Source organism: Centroberyx gerrardi, chromosome 16 (genome assembly GCF_048128805.1).
Source record: "Centroberyx gerrardi isolate f3 chromosome 16, fCenGer3.hap1.cur.20231027, whole genome shotgun sequence".
NCBI lineage: Eukaryota > Metazoa > Chordata > Actinopteri > Beryciformes > Berycidae > Centroberyx > Centroberyx gerrardi.
Window position 1 is genome coordinate 27,001,962 of NC_136012.1, and position 14,245 is coordinate 27,016,206.

Here is a 14,245-nt window from a genome sequence, read left to right on the forward strand (position 1 = left end):
TTTTGATAATTGTTTTGTTTATTTCATGAAACTACAATAGCCTACTTGTAGAAACAAATTTTTTTTTTTTATCTCAAAATTGACCAATCCAGCCACCATAACATCTTGATTTTAACCTGTGGTGACTCGCCTTAATCTTCTTATGCTTTATTTTTTTAAATTGAAAAAATCGTAATTCTTTGCAGGTGCGATGATTCATTCACCAGTACACAAGATCTGATGTAATTATCCCTCGTGCTTTTTATGAGCGTCGTAGATACTTGGCTTGGGAGTTAGAGGAATGAGGAAGTGGTGGCAGCAGGTATGTTGTTGAGGACATGAAGTGGGCTTCTCCCATCACAGATGACTGGTTGAATTAGACCCTTGACACCTCTTATCGTATGTTAAAGTGCAGAAAATCAGGGACGCAGGGCCTGCAGAGTATGAGCCCAGCAGGTGTGCAGCCTCTTCCAGATGTCGGTGTGTTTGGTAAAGGACGCCTGCGGTGAGGCGGAGGATGAGCGGGGTTGGGACGGCCTGGCTGACGCTGCCTGGCTGTAATCACCACAGCACTCAGACTGATAACACAAGACTGGATCCCCTGAATAACAGGATGCAGGGTGGCGGAAGCCCAGATCAGCGGTTCTCAACCGAGTGCCATGAAGCCCTAGAATATTTTCATTCCAACCAAAAACTACACTGATGCTGATTTCACTGATTAGTTCCTCCTCAATGGTTGAAGGAGTGTTAATCAGTGAAATCAGATGCTGTATTGATTGGTTGGAATGAAATCCTGCAGGCTCTTGGGCAGAAACCTTGAGGAACCCTTTTGTTTTTGTTTGTTTTGTGTTTTGTGTTGTATATTGTTGTTTTTTTATGGCATTTTAAAATGTACGCATGGTTGTATGTAAGTGTATGGTTGTATTTTGTAAATGCGTATGTATGAGTATGAATGTATGGGTGCATGTGTGTATATAGATATGTATAGTTTTACATTTTTATGATGTACAATCATGTATAGATATATTTCTGTTTTTATTAATGTAAATTCTGCTTCTATTCAGTTGTTAACTGTGAGTATGAATACTAATAAACTCAAACTCAAACTCAAACCGCCGAGGAGCCGCTGAGCATGATACTGATCTGTTGTCTCTGTCCATTTCAATTCATTTTCAATGAGATTAAAATTCAACCCAGTTGAACTTTTTCTGGACGGATGGTTTTGTCACCATCCATTTAGCCAATTAGAGCCGTTCCCATGTTGTTGTTGTTTTTTTAAATAGCAGCGAACACAATGGTACGGCCAAAACAAAGATGGAGAAAGTCAGGTATAACATTGGGATGACTGGAGGTTTTCCAGGTCAGTTTCTTCTTGAATTTATCCTGTAGAGTCTGTTTCTTCTTGTTTCTATGAAGTAGCTCTGTTATGAGCAAAGCTTCCTGTTCTTCTGCCTCGCCGCCATGTTGACGCTCAGAACAAACCAACGGACAGGAATCTATTCATCAATAATTCAAGTCTTTTCTGATGGATCAGTGTGGCCGCTGCCTTAACCTCAGCTGCTCCACTGGTTGTACTGGGCAGCTCCCAGTGTGGATGTGTGTTATGTGAAGCAGGACAGTGTAGAATAAGAGCATGTCAGTCAACTTTCCCTGGATAAATAAAGGTAACGTTCGCTCTCTTTCTGAACTGAATGCAGCTTACACACTTCCTCTACTCTGTTCAGTCTATAGTGGCAGGCTGGGCAGATTAAGGGAATGCGAGAGGGACAAAAAAGGCAGCGAACAAGATACAATCTTCGCACAAGGCCAGCCGAATGTCAATAGCTTCTACATAGGATGAGTTCGGTGTGAAGCAAGATGGACAGGGGTAAGGACTGTCCAGATAATAAGGGCTAAATGAAGTCTGGTCGGATCATTGTCTGATTGCTATCTGCCCGTCAAGTACCATTATTCAAGTGCGTTCACCCCGGCCTATCATTACAACTCCCCATCTCGACACGCAATTATGCCGTGCGGTTTAAGAGGGATATCCTTGTTCTCTCACGGAGAGGCGAGCCCGCAGTAAGCCGTTTTAAATCCAATTAAAGTGCGATCCCGTATCTCTCTACACAAACACAGAATACATCTAATCGCGGCTCGGCCCCGTTGTGATGCGAGTTCATTCACGCCAAGTCTGACGCTTAGGAAAACATTTATCTTCAAACGTCCGACTCTGATTCCCCCCGGAGCTGCTGGAAGCCACTGATGCCTAAACGGTCAGCTAGTTCACTGGGTTCAGTGGTCATGCAGGCGGGGAGAAGAGGGAGAAAGGAGGGCAGAAAGAGGAAGACCACTTTATTGTCGTTGAAGATTTCATGCTTACATGGTTTCTACGGGTCTTTGAAAAGCCTGAAAAAGTCTTAAATTAAACTAGCTCAATTTAGGGCCTTAAAAATATCAGAATATCTTAAATTGAGTTTTTAGAGCTGCTTGAAAAAACAAAGCATCTTTTGTGTGGATAGTATCTCTTTTTAAACCTTTCCACACAAAAGGAAAGGGCCTTGACTTCCTTTTTTAAAAGTATTTTTTCCCCTTAACTCCAATGAAAACCTTTTTATGCAAACAGACTAATAGCTTGGAGAAGCATAAAGCAAGGACGCACTCTGGTAAACTACAGTTTTTAGAGGTCTTAATTTTGATGCAAATGCAAGTTTAATTTTGAAGCAAATATGAAATATTGACAGATTATTTAAATTCAGTGATATCCAATCGAGTTAGAAAGTGAGGCAAAACAAAATGAAGCAAATGCCATGAATTCTGCAGTTTGGTCTGTCGTCAGTGGCGAGTGAAATATGTGAAACGCCCCCCTTGCCTGGAAAAATTTACTACGCCATCGCTATCACTCTCTCTAAATACATGTATACAGCACAGAGAACCACCTTCTCTGAGGGCTGTTGAAAGGCATTCTGGGAAATGTAGGAAATCACTAACTGAAGAAGTGGGTCCGCCAAAAACTAAATTGCAACAGATCTAACAGCGTAAGAGGATCCAAGGCTGGGTTTGTCCTTCAGTACGGAGCAGGGTCAATACAATAAGTCAAATACGTTTTGTTTTCATCACTTCTGCCTTAATAAACATTAACGTTGGACATTGTGTCCCTAAACATTTCATTTTCTGGTGTCCTTCCCCATTTAAGGCTTTCGAACTTTCATTAGCTGTGTTCAATCAGAAATAGACTGGTTTTGACACATTTTTATTTCGTAATGTTGGTGGCTAAATTGGTCTTAAATTGAATTCCAAGTAGCATGAAGAAAGTCTCAAAAAGTCTTAAATGTGTCCTGCAGATGCCCTGGTCAGTAGAAAGTAGATAATACAGAGAGAGACAAACACAGTGAACACAACAAACTACTTCCAAGGCCGAACACCAGGACCGTCCTGTCCAGACCAGACCGGACCGGGCCGGGCCGAGCCAGGCCGGTCCTGTCCTGTCTGAGGATGAGAGTTGACTCGGCTGGCTGACTAGCTAAATGACTGGGTGACTGGCTAAATGACTGGCTGACTGGCTAAATGACTGGGTGACTGGCTAAATGACTGGCTGACTGGCTAAATGACTGGGTGACTGGCTGGGTGACTGGGTGACTGGCTGACTGATTTAATGACTGGCTAACTGGCTTGGTGATTGGCTAGTTAATTGATTGGCATACTGGCTAAATGGCTAGGTGATTGGCTGACTGACTGACCGGCTGAATGCTGACTTACTGGCTGACTAACTAGTTGACTGGCTAACTGGCTTGGTGATTGGCTGACTGAGCTGATTGGATGACTGACTTACTGACTGACTGACTGACTGACTGAACAGCTGACTGACTGACTGACTGACTGACTGAACAGCTGAATGCTGACTGACTGGCTGACTAACTAGTTGACTGGCTAACTGGCTTGGTGATTGGCTGGTTGGCTGACTGACTGCTGGCTGACTGTTTATTGCCCACCACATCACTGCTGGGGGGGATTATTCCCATACCACATATTTGACTCCAATAAAAGCTCAAATATTAAATATAATATTTCACTCAATCTATATCGCCTTGATGGGGTGATAATATTCTCCCAGAATCCTTTGCAGTATCTCTTTATGAGGCAGACTCTTATTTGCAGACCCATATTAACTTTAACAACCTTTTCCAGTCTGGAGGTTTTAATCAAGGGAAGGCTTGTTGAATTCTATTCCAAAACGCTACGCATCCATTTTAGGCACAAAAAACACCCGACTGTTCTCATTCAGTCAACCAAGGATTTAATTTGCCTGCTTTCCTTCACAAAGTACAATAAATTGGATTAATTTTGTGTTATCAGGTGACACTTCACATGATGGATGTCTCACTCTGGATTGAAGCTCTACAATTACACTCTTACAGAAAACTGCAGATTGTAATAATGCAACTGATCAGTTCATCACAATACATCGTATCAATTTTGTATCAGCTTATTAATTAGCCATAGCATCTAGTAAGCTAACTATCACTGTCATGTTGTTAACACATGTGATTTGCACACTAGCTAACTAGCATGTAAACATTAGCATTAATTACTTTGCTAAATTAGCCTGCTGGCTAATTAGCTAGCTAACAAAGCCAAACAGCTAATGTTCATTGTTCCTCCTCCTCTTTCCTCCTCTCCTTTCCCAATCTCTTCTGCTTTTTCTACCTTTCCTCTTTCCTCATCCTTTCTTCATCCCATCTCTTCTCTCCTCTTCCCTCATCTTTTCTCCTCTCCTTTCCTTATCTCCTATCCTCCTTCCTCGCCTCTGCTCTTCTCCATTTCCCTGCTCCTTCTCTTCTCTCCTCTTTCCTGCTGTCCTCTTTCCACCTCTCCTCTTTTCTCATCCTCTCTTCATCTCATCTTCGCCTTTCCCCTCCCCTCCTCTCCTTTCCTCTTTCCACCTCTCCTCTTTTCTCATCCTGTCTTCGTCCCATTTCCTCTCCTCTCCCCTCTTTCCTCCTCTTCTTTCTTAATCTCCCCTGCTCTTTCCACCTCTCCTCTTTCCTCATCCTTTCTTCATCTCATCTCCTCTCCCCTTTCCTCCTCTCCTTTCCTCATTTCCCCTCTCCTCCTTCCTCATCTTTTCTCCTCTCCTCTTCCCCGCTGCTTTCTTCTCTTCTTTCCTCTTTCCTGCTGTCATGTTTCCTCATCTCTCCTCTTTCCCTCCTCCTTTCTTCTCCTCATCTTGTCTCCTCTGCTCTTCCCTCCCCCCGTCTTGCCTTGCCTGACACGGTGCAGCACTCCTCAGTGGCATGTGAAAAGAGCAGCGTGTGGTAGGTGTGTGTGTGCGTGTGTGTGTGTGTGTGTGTGTGTGTGTGTGTGTGTGAAAGAGAGTGAGTGTGTATGTGTGTGCAATCAATCACACACAGACTCTCATAGGTGTGCGTCTATCTGTGTGTGTGAGTGTGTACGTACATTTTGTGTGTGCGTGTGTGCGTGTGTGTGTGTCTGTATGTGTGTGTGTGTGTGTGTGTGAGAGCAGTATGCCCACCTAAGCTCAGCTGTGCTGTGTGATCATTATTGTGACAGCTGAACTGCAGAGGAATCACGGTTCACTTGTTCAATTTTTAGAGCGCATGAAGCACCTAATGTCAACAAACAGAGAGAGAGAGTGTGTGTGTGTGTGTGTGTGTGTGTATGTGGTGTGTGTGTGTGTGTGCGTGCGTGTGTTGGGGATTACAGTTTCCCTGGACATAATTATACAATCCTACTGGCTCACGCAAACTCCGAGTTTTTTTTTTTTTTTTTTAATCTGAAAATCCCTCACAGGAAAAGATTTCTGTCGTTTTTTTTAAAGTTATTTTTCCACCTATTTCTCCTTGAACTTCCCCTGTTAAATACCTTCTCTCTCTCTCTCATTCTCCCTCCATCTTTCTCTTTTCTACCTCTTTTATTCGTCTTTTTCTCTCCACTTACACATGAATTCTTCAATGAAAACTCTTCCTATCTTTTTCATTCTCTGCCTCTTTTCCTTTCGCCTTTTCCTCTCTGTATTCTCTTTTTCTCTATCTTTTCCTCTCTCTATATTCTCTCCTTTCTCCTCTTGTTAAACTGTTGTTGTTAAATTCTTCAACAGAAACCTTAGCTCTCGTTCTCTATCTACCCCATTTCTCTTTCTTTCTCTTTCATTTCCTTTCTCTGTACTCTTTTGCTCCCTCGTCTTTCGATTTCTCGCTTTCGTTCCCTCTCTCTCTATATATTTTTTCTGTCTTTTTCTTTCTTTATTTTCCTGTCTTTTCCTGTCCCCTTCTCTCTCTGTCATGTTCTTGCCTCTGGTATTTTCTCTGTCTCTCAGCAGGATTTCTCCAAACCTTCATGAACGGAGACTTGACTCCAAACCTAAGGATATGTTTGCAGGGTCAACAAATCAATTTAACTGAAAACTGAAGTGATAGGAATGATGCGTCTGGGTGGAAGTTGGGGAATCGTTCACCGTCGGCGGAGGTTTGTGCCCTCCGAGTCTCGAATAAACACGAACTCTTTCTCTCTATTGCACCTATATGTTGTCTCTCTTTTCTTACTCTGTCTTCCTGTCTGTAGCTATGGTTTCCATCCAAGGATGTTTATCTGAATCATGATGCATCGTATTAGAAAAGCTGAATCAAATGACAAATTTCGATAAAACTTCATCTCAATATCTCTAAAACATTTTTTACGCTCGCTTGAGGTAGAAGTATTTTTTGTTGATGAAGAAATATGTGATAAATAGCAACTGACCTTATTCCCATGTCGGCCATTTTGAACATTTTTGAACACATGGGAAGATTGGCATATAAAACGAGTGTTACCTCAATAGATAAGTGAGGACTTCAGATAGACCTAACAGTTATCAAATTAGGTAGCAACAACTACAATGACTGCTTGAATGTAGCAAGGAGGTTAGCTAGCTTACTAGCTAGTTAGCTACTAGCTACCTGGGCTTGATTGCAATAGCTAGCAGAGTCAAATATATTACCTTAAAATGTTAACCCTCCAGCTTCTTAAAATATTTTCGTTTCTAATACGTCTTTCAGTTGGGAATCTGTGAAGCCATACTGTATAAGTATGATTTCACTTATATTCCATCTTGGTAACAACAGTAGAACAAAGGCTCTACTTGCTCTTCTGGGTAAAGTTTTAACCCAGAGTGTGATGCAAGTTCAAAATGGCCGCCATGAGGATAAGGTCTGTGGAAACACATTATGAAATAAATGACGTACGTTTGTTTGTTATCTGTCCACCACAACTTCAGTGAAATTATATGTGTTGTTTCTCCCACAAATAACTCTCCGTTGTGATTATATTGGCCGTTAGCTGGCAGGCTACATTTGAATATTACCCAACTGCATTTCTTTGTTTTGATGTTTGAACGGCTTGGAAAATGGCCAGTTAGCCGACACTAAACAACAATAACAACTTGCTCAATGCTAATCAGTTCTTGAAAACTTTTTCAAACATAGCTCTTCATCCTGGAATTTATTCACTTCAACACTGCTGATAGAAACACACCTCGCCTAATGAGAATTTTATTTTTTGCTACATTTCTAAAGTTATTTTAAAGTTTGGACAGTTGGATGGAAACACCAACACAGGCGAACATTGTCCTTATGGTGTGAAAGTCATAGTATATATCTTAGTAAGTAGCATCACACTAATGTAAGTTATATTCAGGCCTTTTAGGGGGAGAAAACATAAATTGATGCTTTACTGAAAAAAATAAATGATTTTCGTGATATTTGTGGTTGTGATGTCACACGATGATCAGCGCCGCAACATCACTGGATGGAAACATAGCTCATGTCTCGTTCCTGTCTCTCTACATCCTCTCCTTTCTTCTTGTAGACATCATTTCTCCCTCTTTCTTTCTGTATTCCCTCTGTACACTAAGCTGAGGACATGGCTTGTTCTCTCTGTGGCTGAGACACTCTGCGGAATGACAGTTAAGTAATGAAAAAGTCTCCGGCTTCGCAGGAAACCCGCAAATTAAATCTCTTTTACAAACATCACGTCCTTATCTCGCACTGGCTTCATTACATTGTGTTACTTCTTCTGCGGACACATTTCGAGGGCGATTTGACACCGGCAGACGATTCCTAACGTCATGTTCGCTGGGTGGAGTGATGCGGACGGTTTTGGGGCAACAGCAGATGTCAAAACACCGCAGCTCCCGGCGCATAAGTCTAATCGTTTGTAACAGAAGAAAGGAAGACAAGGCAATTTAGTGGCTGCTTTTATCCAAAGCACCTTAGATTTTTTAGCATGGGTGTTTCCAGTTGGTTTTATTCAACTGCACTTTGCTCTTTACAACTTTTTGCTTTTTCTGACACTGTATTATTACTGTTACTCCAGTGGGAATTGAACCTCTAACCCCGGCAGTATTAGTGCCTTATTGCTCTAACCATTCAACTATTGCAACGCCACAACTCATTCTCACTCTCCTAACCTCAATCTGCTTGTAGAAATACTGTAAAATAATAGAAATACTATCAAAAATGTGCATTTTTAATTAGGTAACTGATTATTGGAAGTGTGACTGTCATTTTTTACCCTTTATTTATCCAGGGAAGGGTTTTGTGTATTTATTAGCATGCATTTTCTTTTTCAGCAGTGCCAACACATCTGGGAGCCTTCCCAGTACAAACACAATCTTCCATTTCTGGCGATGGTGTTTGGCATTAAAGTGCCTTGCTCAAGAGCAACTGTCAAGGCAGAAAAATAATGAAGAGAAATCTCGATGTGAGGATATAGATAGAACGGATATTTTTAAACTTCAGACAAGAGCATATCGGAGGGGAGAAAGATATGGGAGAAAAATCATAAAATATGACTTTCTGTAACTTTTTTTAAGATCTTTTCATCCAGCAGCAGCTAATGAGTAGGTACGCTCATTACGAAAGCTGCTGCTGAAAGGTGCGCTTGTTTTTGTCTCACCTTGGGCAGGGAGGCTCGGGAACCGGAGCTCTGCGTGGTCATGGTCAGCACGGTGGTGATGCCCAGACCGACCCGGGCCGGCGCCGCGTCCATGTTGATCCAGAAGGAAACCCAGGACAGGATGACGATGAGCAGGGACGGGATGTACATCTGGATCAGGTAGTAACCCATCTGACGCTCCAGGTGGAAGCGAGCCTCGATGCAGGTGAATTTACCTGGAGGACGAGGCAGAAAAGAGGGAGGAAAAAGGAGATGAGGGAGGGAGAAAGTTAGTATAAGCTAAAGTAGTGGAAGTAGCCTAAATGCAAGTGAGTTTACACGGAAGAAGAGGGGAGATTGGGAAGTAGGAAAGAAGTAAGGAAGAGATAGTGAGAGAGAAAGGATTATAATCAGGTGTTAGCCAATCTGACGCTCCATACAGGTGAATTTACCAGGTGGAAGAGGTCGGTGGAAGTAGGAAAGAAGGAGTAAGGGAGAGGGAAAAAACTGAGAATTGTCAGGTTGAAAAAGGCCTTGATTTATGTTAATTTACCTGGAGGAAGAGGGAGATCAGAAAGTAGGAAACAGGGTGTAAGGGAAACGAGAGGAAAAGGAAGATTTTTTTTTTTTAATCAGATTTTGGTTATCTGAAGATTAAACCAGCAACAGCAGTTTGTTTGGAATAAACAGAAGAAGAAGAACTGGGTAGTTAGCATGAGCAGCGACAGAGGAAAGAGAAACTCAAACGGCTCCGCCCACACTGTTTGATTGGTTAAAAGTGGATCTTCTAAAATCTTCTTCTTGTTAGCTAACATTTAATTGATAGGAAACAGTCAGTGCAAATTTAACATCCTGCTTTTGGTCAAAATACAAGTCAATTTCATCCCAGTGACACTGACTTTACAAACATTGTATGTATAAGTGAGCAAACCAGCTACAGCTTCAAAATAAGGTTAAAAAGAAATGCTGTCATTTCCCTCGGGATCTCAACCAGTTTTCCAATTTTAGAGAGATCAATGACTTAAGTCTAATGAAATTAACCTTAAGAAAGCGAGTAATAATGCCAGAGGTGGCGCTATACTCTTGAGTCTGGGTAGACTTAAAGAATAAAAAGACGTAAAAGAAGTATCAGGGTTTATAAGAAGTAAAAATTTGCCTTTCTTCTGTAGCTGTGATTTTGTCATGATCATTTACATGATGTGAACGGTTTAATTACCAAATGCCATATCCATTTTAGAAAAAAAACACATTGTTACCTAATATTTCTTGCTAAATATTTAATAAACACAGATAGTATCCTCTAAAGATTACTATTTTGTAAGAAAATAGCTTTGTGTCAGCAGTCATTTTGTCAGAGCGAGTGTCCTATTTTTCAGATGGTGAACATCTTATTTTGGAACGAATTAATCTACGGCACATCAAACGTACGAGGTTGTTTCCTGGGAAAATATTAAAAAATAATGTTCAGCGACATTTGGAGGATTATTAATGTAAAAGTCGATGTTTTAAGTCTACTTAAAAGCAAAGCGTTCTTTCATCAGTCTCCCTGAAGCGTCACAGTTCCATTAGCAGCGAAGAGTCTTTCTGAATTCCCTATTATTATCTTTATATGAAAGGGCACATTATCCAAACACTGACGCAGTCGTGTCCCCCGGACACACAGGTGGAAATGATGAGAGAGAGGGGAGAATGAAAAGACGGAGCTGGAGGGAAAGAGAGGGAGAAAGAAAGCAAGAACGAGGGATAGGAATAAAGAAAAGAGGGGGGGGGTGTTAAGCTGACAGAGGAAGGGAGGATGAGGACGAGAGGGAGGGATGTGAGGACGAGGGAGGGGTGAAGAATGACAGCTCTGAGACGAAATGTCACTCATGCTTTGGTACTCATGCTAAGCTTCAGTGTAAATCATGAGGGGGAAACCAGAGAGACACAAATACTCCGGTTAGACGGATATCAAGTGAAGCAAAACGCGTCGAGTATTTGAAACAAACACGATAACTGGCTTGGATTTATATTGGTTATATTGGTCAGATTGTTACAAATCGTTTAAAAAGTGGTTTTGAAAGACGCGCCGCCATGTTGGAAGAGTGATGACGAAATGAAGGATTGTAAAGTAAGTTAAAAAAAAAGAATATTTATGTGTGGAGGCAGGAGGTTCATGGGATTATGGTAATTCTGAAGAATCCCAGGCACAGCAACACACAGAAATGAGGTGTTTTCTGCACATAGACTCTGTGGTTGCGGTCAAATGCAGCTGAGGATTTACATGTTATCTTAAAGAGCTCTCGCTTCCTCCTCGTCTTTCAATTCAGCCTCAAAGGAAGAGGCGACAGCGCAAAACCACATACATCTAATGTAGAAGCTCCATAGCCGAACATTGTTAGCGCTTTCGATTGGAAATACCAAATCTGCTCGAGCAGTTTTGTTCTCCTAAATCTGGTTTAAGGATTTACTAAGATTTTGCAGATTTCATCCCACAAATCTACGGAAGCGTAATGCATTCACTTGAGAAAAAAAAAATTGCCCTGTTTTTCTGAATTAACAAGATAATTATCTCAGAAAAACAGAGCAGAATTATTTTTTAATTTTTTTTTTAAATGCTCTGTTTTTCTGAATTAACGAGATAATTATCTCAGAATTCTGAGAGTTTTAATGGAAAGAAAAATCTGCTCTGTTTTTCTGAATTAACAAGATAATTAATAATAAATAAAAAATAATAATTATATTAAACAGCATTTAAAAAAAAAAAAAAATTCTGCTCTGTTTTTCTGAGATAATTATCTCGTTAATTCAGAAAAACAGGGCAAATTTTTTTTTCTCAAGTGAATGCATTACGCTTCCGTACAAATCCTATTGTGGTGATTTTGAAAACTACAACTGTTAGGGAACTGTTCGATCCTTTTTCTCTTTTTATTTACCCGTCTTTATTGCTAGGCTAGTCCTGCTAAGTTAGCTAGCTTCCTGAGCTAGCAAACAATGTTTTTCTCTCCTCTTCTGCTCCTCTACTGCTACTACTTCGGTTGGCCACTCCCCCTTTTTGAATTAACATAACACTATTAGTCTAGAGGTGTGTCTAGTGCTCAGTATAGTGCAAGGCATGTTGGGAAACTGAGTATTTAAACATTTCAGTAAGGTGGCTGCTCTGTTTCTCTGTTTCTTCCTATGCTCTTCTTTGAAAAACTGGGTCACAGTGCAGGCTGTTATGGAATATATATATGAGCCTGTTTTTGTCCGTTCTCCCTCCCAATGTCACCTTCCTTTAACTTTGTGCCTTAACTTCAATCTATTGGGGTTTTTTTTACGCCACAGAAAAACAGGCTGTATACTGTACACACACACTGTGGCTGCAGTTGACAGTATGGAGATCTGTGACAGTCTGACGTTATACGATGCCAACAGCACCATTTGTCCTTGTGCGTCTATGAAGGGAAAGTAACCCTGCATGTTTACGCTTGCAGCATGTTGTAGTAAAAGAGGAGTAGAGGGATTATGAGATGGAGTCAGGAATATTACCTCCATCTCCTCATCCCTCTGCTACAATATGCTGCCAGCATAAACATCCAGACACACGAGAACAAATGATGCTTTCAGCAGAGTAGGACAGTGGAGACCATTGCTATTACAGAATGTATGCATGGGTTACCAAAAACTTGCAAAATACAATAAAGTAGTAAATGAAGTGGTGAGTTTTACTTAGTCTCCATCTTTGTTGCTCAGCCTCATTGCTGTGGTGTGTGGTGCACTTCCCACAGATCACCTGTCAATCAAACAGTGTGGGCGGAGCTTGGGTTTCTGTTGATGATTTGAGTTTCTGTAGATTTATATATTTATATGTTGGTTGTGTATATATTTTATCCCAACTTTATATTGATGTGCTGAGCAACACGGAGGGCCAGAATATGAAGGATGCAAAGTAAAAATAATAAAAATAAATGTCCTTTTCATAGCACTGCCTCATTCTTTTTAAATGTACTTCACAATTACAGAAAATTCAACAGTAAGAAGAACTTAAAAGATTGCCACAAAAGAAAATAAAAACTTAAATAAATTATAAATATATGAAAAAACATTTTAAAATTTTTCAATTTCTCTCAAGGTTCCATTCTTATTGTTGACCATTTGTAGAGATTTTATAAGTTATTCACATTCTGAATCATTCTGAATTCTCATCAGAATAATATCAAGTTCTTGCAATTGCTGCAAATTTTTTAAGTACAAAACAAAATAGCAGCAAGGATAATCAAATTAACAGACGTTTCAATGGACTTATTTGCATTGCAACAGTAACAAATGTCCCTCCTCCTCTTCCTCCTCTTCCTCCTCTCTCTGTAATGTAATGAGCGCTCTGCGTCGCATAATAAACCACAGCAGCAAGTAGAGAGCAAGATGGCCGAAGATCCATTTAATCAAGGAAGATCAATGAACGGCAGCCTCATCAATTAGAGTTAACCCTAAAAGTCTGGGAGGGGAGGGGGGAGAGGAGAGGAGAGGAGAAGAGAGGAGAGGAGAAGGATAGAGGAAAGGAGGAAAAGGAGAAGGAGGTGGAGAGGAGAGAAAGGAGCAGAGAAAAAGAGAAGGAAGAAGTAGAAGGGGCAGGAGGGGAGGGGAGAAAATAGAGAAGATGAGAGGAGGAAGATGGAGAAGAGGAAAGGGGAGGGAAGAGGAGAGAATGATAAAGGAGAGGAGATGAAAGGTGGAAGGATAGAAGGATAAAGGGTAAAGGAAAGGAGGTAAGAGGAAAAGGGGGATGGAGGAGAAGAGGATGGAGGAGAAAAGGACAGGATAGAAGGGATGGAAGGAGGAGAGGAGAGGAAGGGGAGGACAAGAGAGGAAAATAATACAGGAAAGAAGGGAAGAGGAGAGGGAGATGGATAGAGGAAAGGAGGAAAAGAGGAAAAGGGGAAAAGGAGGTGGAGAGGAGAGAAAGGAGCAGAGAAAAAGGATAGAGCAGAGAAAAAGAGAAGGAAGAAGTAGAAGGGGCAGGAGGGGAGGGGAGAAAATAGAGAAGATGAGAGGAGGAAGATGGAGAAGAGGAAAGGGGAGGGAAGAGAGGAGAGGAGGAGAAGATAGGAAATGAGAAAAGAGGGGAGGAGAAGATGAGAGAATGATAAAGGAGAGGAGATGAAAGGTGGAAGGGATAGAAGAGACGGGAGAAGGATGAAGGGTAAAGGAAAGGAGGTAAGAGGAAAAGGGGGATGGAGGAGAAGAGGATGGAGGAGAAAAGGACAGGATAGAAGGGATGAGAGGAAGGAAGGAGGAGAGGAAGGGGAGGACAAGAGAGGAAAATAATAGAGGAAAGAAGGGAAGAGGAGAGGGAGATGGATACAGGAAAGTATAGAGGTGATGAGAAGAAGAAGGA

At 41.2% G+C, this 14,245-nt stretch overlaps 1 protein-coding gene across 2 annotated transcripts in view; it reads right to left on the reverse strand.

Moving 5' to 3' along the window:
- The window catches only part of glra1 (glycine receptor, alpha 1), a 122,587-nt gene that overhangs the window by 20,846 nt on the left and 87,496 nt on the right, over positions 1-14,245 (reverse strand). For both annotated transcript variants that reach the window (XM_071901289.2, XM_071901290.2), the window contains one exon: positions 8,911-9,125. In XM_071901289.2, the coding sequence (XP_071757390.1) occupies positions 8,911-9,125 (215 nt within the window). The remainder of the gene's footprint in view (positions 1-8,910; positions 9,126-14,245) is intronic.